At 46.8% G+C, this 14,081-nt stretch overlaps 1 protein-coding gene across 1 annotated transcript in view; it reads left to right on the forward strand.

Annotated features, from left to right (window-relative positions):
* Positions 1 to 428: 428 nt before the first annotated feature.
* LOC146194267 (uncharacterized) overlaps positions 429 to 14,081 on the forward strand; it is a 100,883-nt gene continuing 87,230 nt past the window's right edge. Inside the window, exons 1-3 of the mRNA XM_084596519.1 lie at positions 429 to 619; positions 5,276 to 5,378; positions 9,398 to 9,528. Of these exons, the coding sequence (XP_084452645.1) occupies positions 429 to 619; positions 5,276 to 5,378; positions 9,398 to 9,528 (425 nt within the window). The remainder of the gene's footprint in view (positions 620 to 5,275; positions 5,379 to 9,397; positions 9,529 to 14,081) is intronic.

The raw sequence follows: 14,081 nt of genomic DNA on the forward strand, positions 1-14,081 counted from the left end.
CATTTTTATGCCACCGCAAAAAGCCATTTCAACAGACCGCTTAGCCCTGCAATAGCTGCTCTGATATCCGCTATCGTATTGTACGCGTTCAGCTCTTCATTTTCCGCTCCTCCATATTCTCGGCCCCTGGCCCGGATAAAATGTCCAATGTCATACTTAGGAACCTAGACGATGACTCGATAGAGGCGATTGCACGATGCATGAACAAAGTATGGAAGGAAGGTAAATTGCCAGAGTAAGGGAAACAGGCAAAGATGGTTCTCATCCCCAAGCCGGGGAAGGAACCAAAATTGGAATATCTAAGACCGATCTCGCTGACGTCGGGCGGGGGGAAAATTATGGAGCACGTAGTGCAGACGAGGTTAACGGAAGATGGAAGATGGAAAAAAGTGGCCGCACGAGATGGTGGGATTTAGACCTAGCTCAGCATGCAGGATGTAATGCTCAGACTAAAACATGACATTATAGAGAAGAAAGGATTAGATGCCAAGGCGATCCTAGGTCTCGACCTGACGAAGGCCTTCGACAACGTCCGACACGAGGTGGTGCTCAGAGGTCTGGAGGAGGTAGACGTCGGCAAGAGAGCATACGAGTATATCAAGGACTTCCTCCGAGATAGGTAGGCGGTGATTAAATTCTAGGACGCAGAGTCCCCCAGCATAAGGCTGGGCAGCGAAGGTACCCCGCCAGGAGCCATCTTATCCCCTTTCCTATTTAACATAGCGATGAGAGGTCTCCCGGCCATGCTAAACAAGATCCCTGATATAAAAATTAGCATGTACGCCTACGACATAAACATTTGGATGAATAGCTGAAGCGACGCGGAAATTGAGTGGAGTCTGCAAAGGGCAGCAGACGTTGTGGTGAAGTATGCGGCCGAAAGAGGCCTGGCGTGTTCACCGCAAATATCAGAGCTTTTTGTATATAATAGCGGCGACAGGAACAAGAGAGAAGTAGAAATTAAAGTGGTTTTGGAAGGCCTTGAAGCGTCCAGGGACGAGGAAATGGGGATCCTAGGCGTGTTTATTAACAAGAAAGGCAACAACACCAACACCATGAAGAAATTACCCACATGTGCAGACCAAGTAGTAGGCACATTCAGGACGGTAGCAGTAAAGAGGACAGGACTAAAAGAAAGGAATCTCCTGAAAATATCACAGGCGTACCAATCACGCTGGATCTGCTACGCGACGCAGTACCTAAACATGAAAAAGATAAAAATAGAGAAGATAGAATATTGAGGAAATGCGTCAAGCCAGGTCTAGCACTACCCATATCCACGTCGATGGAGCGGCTTGAGAAAATGGGAGTTCACAACAGATGAGTTCAGCTTATAGGGAGGTCAGAATATCCAAATTGGAACGGCTCGGCCAGTCTGAAACGGGCAGGACAATATTCGAATGGGTAGGAATCCGGCCAAAAAGTATCACGCACAAGATGGTAAACATCCCGACAGGAATCAGGGCCAGGATACGCGTCCCACCTATGCCGCGAAACATGAACCTTGAGTACAACAAAGAAAGGCGAGAGCATAGGGCTAAAGCCTGCGAGAGGAAGCTAAAGCGCCCGGCAGACCAGGTGGCTTATGTAAACGCGCTGGCGGCTGTATCCGCAGTTGTCGACGGAGCAGGAGCTTCAATGGCAGCGGCTCCGAGCCGAAAAAGAGATGCCAGCGCGGCGGAAGAGCTGGCGATAGCGCTCGCTTGCGTCGGTACCAAGGCCAGGACAATTTTATGTGACAGCAAAAAGGCAGTGAAGAACTTTAGGAAAGGAAGAATCTCGAAAGAGGCCAAACACGTCCTCGAGGTGAGGCCGATAAAACGTAATATAGAAATAATATGGATTCCAGCGCACGAGTCTATTGCAGAAAATGAGGCTGTACACCAGCTTGCCCGAGCTCTCTATCACCCGGCGGCCGTAGAGCAGCCCTCTCGCATAGGCATGAAAGATAGCTTGATTTCATACAACGAGGTCACGGAACATTACAAGCTGAGGAGAAGGGTCTATTCGCCGCCTGACGTTCCCTCGGAAACGAGGAGGCAATGGCGGGGAGTAGATTCATCATCATCATCTTCAGCCTGACTATACCCACTGCAGGGCGAAGGCCTCTCCCATATTTCTCCACTTAACCCGGTTCTGTGCTAGCTGCATCCACTTGACCCCTGCGAACTTCTTAACCTCATCCGCCCGCCTAACTTTCTACCGCCCCTGCTACGTTTTCCTTCGCTTGGAATCCAGTTTTTTACCCTAAGCGACCATCGGTTATCCTCTCTTCGCACTACATGTCGTGCCCATGCCCATTTCTTCTTCTTAATTTCCACTAGTATGTCGGTAACCTGAGTTATTTCTCTGACCCACTCTGCACGCTTCCTATCTCTTAATGTTACCCCTACCAATTTTCGTTCCATAGCCCTCTGGGTTGTCCTCAACTTAAGTATAACACTCTTGGTTAGCCTCCACGTTTCAGACCCATAGGTGAGTACGGTAAGATGCAACTGTTATATACTTTCCTCGTTAGTGATACCGGCAAGCTGCTAGTCATAATCTGTGAATGCTTGCCAAATGCGCTCCAACCCGGTCTGATTCTTCTTGTTTTTTCCTTTTCATGGTCAGGATCTGCGGTTACTACCTGTCCTAAGTAGACATATTCGCCTACTACTACCAGTACTTCGCTACCTAATGTAAACTGCTGTTCCTTTCCGAGGCTGTTGAACATTCCCTTAGTCTTCTGCATATTGATTTTCAAGCCTACCTATGCGCGCGAAAGAAGTGTGCTAGCGGCTTCCTTGAAGCGTTTAGACAAGAGGCCTCTGTCGGAGGAACTGCTGCTGGGCGCTTGGCAGGACAAGGGGAAGGGTGTCCAGGCAGTGCGTGCTCTTTGCCGTTTTTTGTGCTCCACCGGACTTGATTCGCGCTTGTAAAACAAGCTGCCGTGACTGCATATATCTCCATATGCCTTCTCCTACATCGTCACCCATCACGACCTTCTTTCTTCTCTCCTTCCCCTTCCCTGGTGCAGAGTAGCAGGCCAAATTTGAATTATTCTGGCCAACCTCTCTGCCTTTTCCTTTCAATAAACATCTATCTATTTCTACTTTTCCTGTCTAGGTCATCAATCATTATTTGCAGTTCATCCCACGAGTTGCTTAGCAAGGCAATGTCATCAGCAAATCGCAGATTACTGAGGTATTCTCCATCTACCCTTATCCCTAACTGCTCCCATTCCAAGTCTCTGAATACTTCCTCTAAGCAAGCTGTGAATATTACTGAGGAGATCGTGTCTCCTAGCCTAACACCTTTCTTTATGGGAATTTTGTTACTTTCTTTATGCAGAACTATGGTTGCTGTGCAGCCACTATCTATATCTTCCAGCACTTTCAGGTACGGCTCGTCTACCCCCTGATTTCACAATGCCTGCATCACCGCCAAGGTTTCAACTGAGTCAAATGCTTTTTCGTAATCAATGAATGCTATCTATAAGGCCTGGTTATATTCCGAGCATTTTTCTGTCACCTGATTGATGGTATGGCTATGATCGATAGTAGAATACCGTTTCCGAAAACCTGCTTGATATTTTGCTTGATTGCTGTCTAAGGTTGTCCTGATTCTATTAGCGATTACCTTAGTAAATACCTTATACGTAACAGACAGTAAGCTGATTGGTCTGCAATTTTTAAGGTCCTTAGAGTCTCCTTTCTTATGAATGAGGATAACGTTTGCATTCTTACATGGTTCCGGTACCGTCGATGACACCAGGCACTACCTATACAGGGTGGCCAGCTTTTCTAACACGATATCCCCTCCGTCCTTCAGCAAATCTGTAGTTATCTGATTCTCTCCCGCTGATTTCCCCCTTTTCATAGTTTCTAATGCTTTCTTGACCTCGTCCTTCGTAACTGGTGGAACGTCTGACTGTTTTTTCCTACCGTCAATCTCCTTATGGTCCTGACTACTTTGGCTACTGTAGAGATCTGTATAGAACTCCTCGGCTGCTTTGACTATCTTGTCCATATTCGTGATGACGTTGCCCTCCTTGTCTCTTATGGCAAACATCTGGTTTTTGCCTACGCTCAATTTCTTCTTTACCGCTTTAAGGCTTCCCCGTTCTTTACAGCATGCTCATTTTTCTCCATGTTATACTTCGGTATATCGGCCACCTTGCGCTTATTGATTAGCTTTGATATCTCGGCCAATTCAATCTGGTCTGTTGGATTGGAAGCTTTCATACTCTGGCGTTCCTTAATAAAATCTTTCGTCTCCTTAGACAGCTTACCGGTATCCTCTCTAACTCTCCTACCGCCTACTTCTAGTGCACATTCAGTAATGATATCTCTGAAATTATTGTTTATTGCTTCTAGGGTAATGTCGCATATCTCGTTTAGAGCTGAATATCTATTCTGTAGCGAGATCCTGAACTCTTCTGCCCTCCCCCTCACGGCTAATTCGTTGATGGGTTTCTTTGTTACTAATTTGTAGCGTTCCTTCTTCAGATTTAGGCTAATACAAAGGGGAAATCATATAAGCCCCTTCTGGGTATATATGACAATTTCTGAAGAGGAGAAAGACCAGTATTACATAACATGCGGGGAGAGGGGCCCTCTAGACCAGGAGGAGGAGGAAAAACTTTACTTAAAAAAATGTAAACACTCCCAGGAGGACCTCTTAGTCCAGGAGCCCTCTGGCTATCCCTTCTAGCTTAGCCCGCTCGACCAGTCGTAACTGATCTGCAGGCTGCGTGGCTAGAAGGGCAGCCTCCCAGGAGGTGGGGGTGGGGTGTTTGACAGGAGCAACGCGGATGGGATGTGGGCATTCCCATAAGTAATGGTAGAGGGTGGGTGGGGTGGCGTTGCAGGTGGTGCAGTATGGTGGGATGTCCGTGGGGTGAAATATGTGGGCAAATTGATTAGATGGAAACGAATGTTTCTGGAGTTGTCGCCAGTACGTGCTGTCGATGTGAGAAAGCGTGTGATGTGGTGGCGGGTACGTGGCACGGCAACGACGATAGTAGAGAACAATTGTATTTTAGTCAAGAGGTTCGATGGGGATGTATAATGATGGTTTGGGGAGGACATGCACCGGCGCCCGGAAGCTTAGTTCTCGGGCAAACGCATGAGCGCGCTCATTTCCGAGGATGTCCTCGTGCCCAGGAATCCATGTCATGGTAATGGGATCGGGAGGGGTAGGTAGAGTGGATAATATTTTAGCAGATGAGTGTGGGACGGTTCCTCGCACACTCATCTGCTCTGGCCCACGTAATATGGAAATGTGCTGGCAGCCCGGGCGCCGAGCAAAATATAGATAGAGAAGCCTGGAAGACCTTGCTGCGGAGCAAGAACCGCGCTCAGCAGCAACAAGCCATTCGCCTGGTGGCTGAGGCCGTGAAGAAACAATGTGTCTTCGCCAGACCTCAGTTTGCGAGGCTCCTGAGTAGGGCTCCCTTAGGCCTGCGTGGTGGGGGGTCCAAAAAGGAGTCTCTTTTGGGTGAAAATAAAATGTTTCGACGATGATGATGATGATTTCAATAGACCGCAAAATCCCGCCGTAAATTTGAAACACGTGACTTTGCTGACAACTAATAAGAGAAACAACATGGCGCCGAACGGTGGGCCATGTGTATCGAAAATGGGGCCCATGGTTGAGGCCCTGCCATGGTATAATGGTCCACTTCCTACTCGGCGCTCCGACTGCAAAACAATGCCTATTTCATGGTCTAAAAGAACTGGCTCCTTGGCGAGTTGGTTACATAATATTTTTAATATTAAAAGGCGCGAATAATATGGGAGAAACAGTGAATACAACAGTACGAAGCGCCTCCCGCTTGGCACTTCGTCGCATTGTCTTCACTGTGTCCCGTGAATATTAAGTATTTTATGGTAATCTTTATAGGTACAACCGATTGATCGCCTTAAAAAAAACCGGGGTGCTTAATTCAGGATATCGCCTCTTGCTCGCGAGGAATAAATTTAGATATATCCACTTTTCAAATATTTTCTAATTGACAAATATATTTTTCCGCAAATAAATCTATCTTGTAGTAGTTAGATAACAGACTCACTCTTGCCCCTCTGCTTCAATAAAGAGGAACAAAAAGAATTGTAAAACGTCTTATTTCCGGTGCAGGCTGAGAGTACCAGCAGAAAATGCTGCAGTGCAACCTCACAATTATTAGAACAAAAATTGGCAGTCGTTTAGGCCGGCTACGCTAAGATATCGTAGCAAGAGCTACTTTCTTCTGGTTTCGGCATGTTGCCGAGTCTATTATCGAGCTTATTAGAAATGAAGAGACATGATCGCGTCACACTTCATTTTGTTTATTTCACTCAGAGAACGACGACCCGGTAATCAGTATAGTAACACTCAGCCGTTTAAGTTAAATATCTGCAGAATTTTGTACGTACTGACTGGCTGTTTATATTTTGAGAGGGTAACCTTCTCAGCTAGTTGGTTTTCTGACATAATAAGTGGTTTTTCGCGCAACGGGGACACAACACAAGAAAGAGGACAACACGGGCGCTTGTTGTTTTCTTCTTGTGTTGTGTCCCAGATGCGCTAAAAACTTTCGTCATGTCTCTTTCTAATAGCTGGGCGGGTGAGCTGGTGCTGCAAAGTAAACATCTACTTGGGAAAGAAGAGGTGTGCGAGTGCGATTTATGCTATGGGTAGTAGCAGAAGAAGGTGTGGCTGAATGTTGAAGAGGAAGTTCGTGTTCAGATTCATATTACAGTTTGTAGTGTGCGCTTGTGTCCTGCCTCTTTCTTCGTGTTTGTGTAAGTTGTCTCGAAGATCTGGGTAGATTCTGATATATGACATCAGTGGCAGTCTTGTTGAGACGTTGGAATTTGATGCGAAATTAAACGTTCTGTTTCACATGATGACTAAACGAGTCCTCTTCACTGTTGACGCCCCCCAAAGTCACGCACCACTCTGAAACCGTGCCATAGGCTGGGAGACAATTGGCAACCACACTAATCGCATGTTGGCCAGACATCTGCGGCGCACCGTAAACCGCTTGTATGACAATGCCGCTCTCCACAAGTCTAACACAGCACGCTTCTCCATTGTTTACTGCCATCGAAGGCAGATGTGAGACAGCAGTGGCACCTCTTATCAAGCAGATGCAGTTTCACGACGGGTCTTAACATTCTCTTCTGTCGTTGTTGTCGGTTCCCCTTGATCTTCCGAAGACTCCATCGGAGCCTGTTACGCGCTGCATCCTGACGTTTCCGCTTAGCGAGACATTTATCTCTCTGTTCAGGCGTCTCAGCTGCTCGCTTGCCTTTTCCGTGATTATTATCCATCTGCGGATCCTTGGAATTGATCCTATCTTTTCGATACCGCCGCTGAACAGCGGCCCAACTCTACTTCACGCGAAATGACTGCGATGCGGCCGCCGTGTCTGTCCTCCGTTTATACGCGCAGTTGCGCCTGTTCAGTTATGCGCATAACTAGCAAGTGGCACCGGTGTGACAGCGCACCCGGCAGCGATGCTCTTATCTCAAGCCCCTCGCACCTGCTCTTTCTCTCCGCGGCTCATTACACACATTCCAGAGCGATTCCACAGCAAAATGCTCGACTGGCAGCTGATTGTAGCGCTCGCTACAATATTTCTGGATCACAGCGATATCCTGTTAAGTGAAACGTAGCTTGCATATTCTGATCAATGGCCACGTGTTGATTGTAAGGTGAAATCATTAGACAAGTTGAAGCTGTTCTGTCTACGCTTATAGTCGCCTTTATATCTTATTTTCGCAATAAATGAGTACGTTGCAATACGTTCGTTGTTGCTGATAAAATTTCAACCGGATCTTTATGATGAAACGACTTGTAATCGAAGGTATTTTAATGTGTCGCCATTTCGGATTTGAAGGATATTTGCTATAATTTTCTTCTAGTCCCGATGGCGGCAGAAAGGAGTTTCAGGCTACAGAAACAGTGGCTACAGTAAGCTTTCCAATCACTGAAATCATCATCATCATCATCCTGACTATACCCACTGCAGGGCGAAGGCCTCTCCCATATTTCTCCACTTAACCCGGTTCTGTGCTAGCTGCATCCACTTGACCCCTGCGAACTTCTTAACCTCATCCGTCCAGCTAACTTTCTGCCGCCCCCTGCTACGCTTTCCTTCCCATGGTATCCAGTTTGTTACCCTAAGCGACCCCGATTATCCTCTCTTCGCACTACATGTCCTGCCCATGCCCATTTCTTCTTCTTAATTTCCACTAGAATGTTGGAAACTTGAGATATTTCTCTGACCCACTCTGCACGCTTCCTATCTCTTAATGTTACCCCTACCATTTTTCGTTCCATAGCCCTCTGGGGTGTCCTCAACTTATGTAGGACTCTCTTGGTTAGCCTCCACGTTTCAGCCCCATAGGTGAGTACAGGTAAGGTGCAACTGTTGTATACTTTCCTCTTCAGCGGTATCGTTAAGCTGCTAGTCATAATCTTCGAGTGCTTGCCAAATGCGCTCCATCCCAATCTTATTCTTCTTGTTATTTCCTTTTCATGGTCCGGATCTGCGGTTACTACCTGTCCAAAGTAGACATATTCGCCTACTACTTCCAGGGATGCGTAAAAGACGACTGATGTCCAGGCCCCTTTTAGCAGCCTTGACTTTCGAGCTAGCCTGCAAATGCTTGAAGCGCATACAGGACAGAAGAATAAAACAATACGTAATAAGCTCGTGTGCCCTTACGGGCTGCGTGTCATGCTATTCACGAACAGATTTATTTTTCCTTTCATGTTACAGAACGATGAACCGGAGTGATGGTGATGCGTAGCAAAAGTACCGAGAAAAAAGGTAGCAAAACAAAACTGCATTAGGAGGGCCTAAAAGTGTCGTAATGAATTCTGCCCATGACAGCGAAGTATTCTGGCATATCCATATCCACGAAGTGCTGTGACGAATTTGATCATTTGGGAAAGTTTGACAGTCAACCTGTAAAATGTGTTTGTTTTGCGGGGAATAATGTCCTAAAGCGACTCAGGCTACGCGAGACGCCGCAGCGGAGCACTCCGGAAATTTCGACCACCTGGAGTTCTGTAACGTGCACTGACATCGCACACCACACGGGCGCCTTGGTTTTCGCCACCATCGAAAGGCGGCTGCCGAGGCCCGCATTCGATCCCGCACCCTTGGGAACCGGAGTCGAGTGCCCTATCCACTGGGCCATCGCGGCGGGGTATGAATGCGTAAGTACTAAATGTGAGCAGATGGGAGTAAGTAATGCCCGGAAAACTTATTTCGCCTCTGGTAAATGATAGAAGTGGAACTTCCCGCTGCCTTCACACACATGTGTCATTGCCGTAAGTTGTGTGCACTGCGTGTGCGGCTTCGGTTCCCTCAAAGCAATAGCGTTCGTGCGTAGCAAGAACGAAACTGTTTTGTGTGCAGTTCCTCGGAAAGTGGTGGTTCGTGCGAGCAACAGCCGACGTTTTCCACCAGGGAGAGGAGTGCGCTCATTTCGTCGTTAGCCGAAAAACCGAGCGTCTTTTCAACATCACCGCCGAATACGACGTGCTCGGGTGAGTGTCATCTTCTGTCATATTTTCACTCATTGGTGAACCGATAAAGTGCAAATTTGGTTCTAGGGAACGTGGCCCCATTTTCCCCTCTTCCCTTCTCTGTGGACCCTCAGTTTTAGCGCGTGGTTGCAGGACACTGCTCGAAACACTTTTTGGAGGAGGTGTGAAGAACGGCAGTCGCAAATGGGGATTACCACAGGTACCACACACCTGAAACATTCTGCTTACCGACCTTGCTTTATAGAAAAGAGCGGGAGATAACGCGCACTGGAAGAATATGTCTATAGCACTATAGTTTAGGACAGCAGTGACAAAACAACGTTGATACCACATCGGTCATGACCGCTACAGTCAAGGGGTGGGCAGGCCGCTGTGAAGTTCCCACGTACCGCCCTGTGACTGGTGTGAGCCATTGCAACGTGTACGGAGACAGCAGCTGTTCTGCCCGGCTCAGTCTGCTGCTGTATTGCCGTAGTGTTAAATACTTACTGACACCGCCATGTGGGCAAGCTAGGGGGCCACCGCCGATATCTTGACAAGGCCAGCGCATATCAGTAGTCTACGTCACGACTGCGGATGGGAGATGGAGTGCTAGCCAATGGAGCTGCGAGCGCAGACCTGAGTAAAGTCACGTGGTATTCCGTCACTACTTTACCCATGCCCATGCACGCAGATTCATTTAGCGACCCGTTATCACCAATACGCTGCCCTAAACTTTGCTATTGGGAGAGAAGGCCATGCACCGGCCTTGTTAGATTCTCGGTGGTGACGGCTCGGGAGATGCACGCGCGCGTCAAATTCCTTCTGGAGCTCGCTCAAAAGTAGGTTAGCTTAGCCGTATCTACTTTCGCAAGTCATTGTGTGTTGGTGCCCAGTAAAGCTGCTTTATCAGCTATACCGCCCCCAACCTTGCCCTTTCAACAAATTGGGATGGATCTCCTCGGAGCCTTTCCATCTTCATTTGTGGGTAACAAGTGGATCATCGTGGCCACCGACTATCGTACCCGCTCAGTTAAGTTCAGTCGTTCAGTCGTGTCCGACTCTTCGTGACCCTATGGACCATGTCATGCCACGCTTTCCGGTCTCTCACTGTCTTCCTAACATCGCATAACTTCATCTGCAGTGCCTCGAGGACGCCATCTAATCATCGCGTTCGCTGCCTACCCCTTCTCCGGCGACCGTCAAACGCCGAAGCAAAAGCATTGCCCACTGGTACTGCGACAGAAGTCGCTAAGTTTTTTGTCGAGCAATTTCTCTTGCGACACGGCACCGCAGAAGTGTCCATAAAGGACAAGGGTAACGGCGTTTACGGCCGAGTTGACGCAAGTCATCCTGGAATACAGTCATACCAGCCATCGACGAACAAATATCAGGCAAACGGACTTACGGAGTGCGTGAACAAAAATTATCGCGGACATGATCGCCATGTACGTTGACTCTGAACACAAGACCTGGGACGCCATCTTGCCGAACGAGATCTTCGCGTATAACACGGCAGTCCAGGAGACGACCAGAGCGACCCCGTTCAAGCTTGTGTACGGCAGGAAGGCCACGATGACGCTCGATGCTATTTTACCGGCACGTAACCAACGAGGACAACTTTGACGTCGCCGCCTACCTGCAGCGTACAGAGGAAGCCAGACGACTTGCGCGGCTGCGTATTGAAGACCAACAGCGTACCGACGCCCGACGAAACAACTTACGACGACGCACGCAGAGTACAATCTAGGAGACAAAATGTGGATCTGGACTCCAAATCGCCGCCGTGCACTAAGTGAAAGAAATGTTACGGCGTCGATACTTTGGGCCATACAAAATCCTTCGCCGCATAGGACAACTCGACTATGAAGTCATTCCCGATGATACGACAGCATCACAACGGCGGCACGCGCACCTAGAAATCGTTCATGTTGTTCGTCTAAAGACGTATTACTCGCGTTAAAGACTCCGTAGTATTTAACTTTGCAATGTTTATATTTAAGTTGCTTTGTTTATTTAGGAACATCAAGACGATGTTTTTTAAAGGGAGAGTAATTCCGTGAAACCTTCAAAACTGTATTTGTTGTTTTTAGCAGCCGCCGGCATGCGGCCTTATCACTGTGATTCTGGCACGCATGTCAATTCTGTATTCTTTGTTTGTTAATGCTCGATGTCGCGAGACGTACCGTTATCAGTTTCTTTATCGCGCAATATGCGCAGAGATCTGTCTCGAAGATTCCGGCCACTCGCATATGTTTCTACTTTCTACAATGTTCCAGGTTGTGATAGTAACAGCTTGCGACGTTATCTAGATGACTCTTAACCGCCTTAAATTGAGCGTTAACGTGGGCGACAGGTATTCTTTCTGAATAAACAGCGCGAAGGACGAGGATGAAGATGAGAAGGACTCCAACCTTTCGTCCTCGTCCTTCGTGCTGTTATTCCAAATGAGCAACCAACTAGCGCGCAGTTCAGCGCAAGGCATTCTTTTTTCGACGACCGCCGAGCACGCTTGTTGCTATCGCCGCCGCCGAATCACTTAGTTCTTTTGCGGGCGCAAGTCACCCCAATAAAGACTTTCTTCAGTGCACTCATAAACTCTTTATTTGTGTTGTCGACCTTGTCACCACTACGAGACAATCGCATCCATATTACGAAGGTAAATGACTAGGATCTCCAGAAACAAATTTATTATTTTGAATTCTAGAACACTTATGGATATATTCACGTAAGTTTGTGCGAATGAAGTGCCCATGCTGAATTCCAATATGGGCAGATAATCGGACGAATCAAACTCGGAATAATTTAAAGTTAGGATTAGTTCAAGGCGAGGTAGATAAACTTCAGACGCATGCGGGTTGGGGTTGCTGATTAATACCTCAGAGAGGGTATGAATACCTTGGTCAATGGGAGTGCTAGTGCAGAGTATGGTGACGAGAAGTGGTACAAGTATGCATTTATCTGAAAGGTTGGTCATGTTATTAATAAGCTCAATTCGGAGAAAGTGGGATGTGTCCTGCACAAACGAAAGAAGCTGAGCCGGAAGGTCTGCTAGGTGGTTATTTAGGAATATTTCAAGTTTTCTGTTGCCGTATTTTTTTAGAAACAATTAGCCTTCCTTGTATGTCTGTGGTGAACAATGCTTCTGCGGAAACCTTGTAAATCTTAGGCCGTAGGCATAATCGACCTGCTTGTTTGTTTGATGGCTTGAGAAACTTCTAATCAATATCGGCAAATCTTTCCCTGGCGAAGAGATCTTCTATTTTACTCTGGTTGACTCCCCTTAGCTGTTCTGTTGGATTGGTGTTTAAGTCATCATAGTGGCAAGAGTCGTTAACCTATCTGTGAGCTTCGTTTCCGCAATTTTCAATTGGGAGAAAAAGTAGGCTGCCACTACCGCAGTATCTTGACATCTATATCAATTCCAGCGGTTAGGCGTCAAGGGTGGGTCTTTCAGCTGTAGAGAAGGTTTTGGGATTTATAAATAGCTTTGCTGTTTCAATCATTTCTTTTCAGACGGATAAAATATATAGATCCAATTCGCAACTCCCCTTTGCATCGGGAAACCAAGTGCTGGAGGCTCTGAGTAGGTTGGAGGCATCCGGTGCATTATTTGGGTTTTCGGTGAACAATTCCAAACACACATTTTTCTCGCGAATTCAGTCATATCGCGGTGAAGTTCATAATTATTAAAGCTATTGTTCGTTGGATAGAAGACTAGACCTAGTCTTAGAATCTGTTTATCACTACCGTTTATAGATTTAGAAATTTTATTGACGTTGCATTAATCTATGTCCTGTCTAGTAGGAGAAACATGTCGCTGTTTTAGAACTGTAGGAGGTATGCCTGGCTTTCGAGGGGTATCTTTAACTACCGGTAGCTTATCTCTTATCAACTTACTTTGTTTTATAACAAGAACTTTTTGTTTTTCCGTTCTCACAAAATCTTTTATTGCTTGATGCTCGTGCGCGTTTAGCGTTATCTGATCGAATTGGTCGAAGGGCATCTATTTGATCTTGAAAGTGTTGTTTTAAAAATAATTTCAAAGCTAGTGAGGCGTAATTGTAAATTATTTTCAATCGAATGAATAGTCAGAATGTGCGTACAGACAGCGCACAATATAATATTCCTTAGTTCTTTTTGTATCATTGTTTTTGTTAAATAATGCTTGTAAGTATGAATATGCGACATATAGTTAGTGGGTTTTGTAGCTAATTTTCTCGCAACAATAATGTGACAACCTATTTGGTGGCAGATTTCGGTTCTAGTTCTCGGTCATTTCCTCTTGTGTTGACTGGACTTCCTGACAGGTGTTGAGGGTTGTTATGACCGCGCATGGTCCGCACTTGCTCGCTCTATTGTTCGCCTGTGGGCATGGATATGTGCTGTGGATATGTGCTGTTGGTGCAAGGGCTCTAAGTGAGCCTGTTTCCGTGAATCCTTTTGTGTGAGCCTGCTTTGCTTTGTCGAGACCCTGCCAATGCCAAATTGGCCCTGTCAAGGGAACCTCAAGAAAAGTACAAAGAAATGATGCCCTGTGGGAAATAGCCGGAAGTGCTTTGTTCAACTTTTCA

The sequence above is a fragment of the Amblyomma maculatum genome, chromosome 3 (assembly GCF_055883805.1).
Source record: "Amblyomma maculatum isolate TAMU_Amacu chromosome 3, ASM5588380v1, whole genome shotgun sequence".
Taxonomy (NCBI): domain Eukaryota; kingdom Metazoa; phylum Arthropoda; class Arachnida; order Ixodida; family Ixodidae; genus Amblyomma; species Amblyomma maculatum.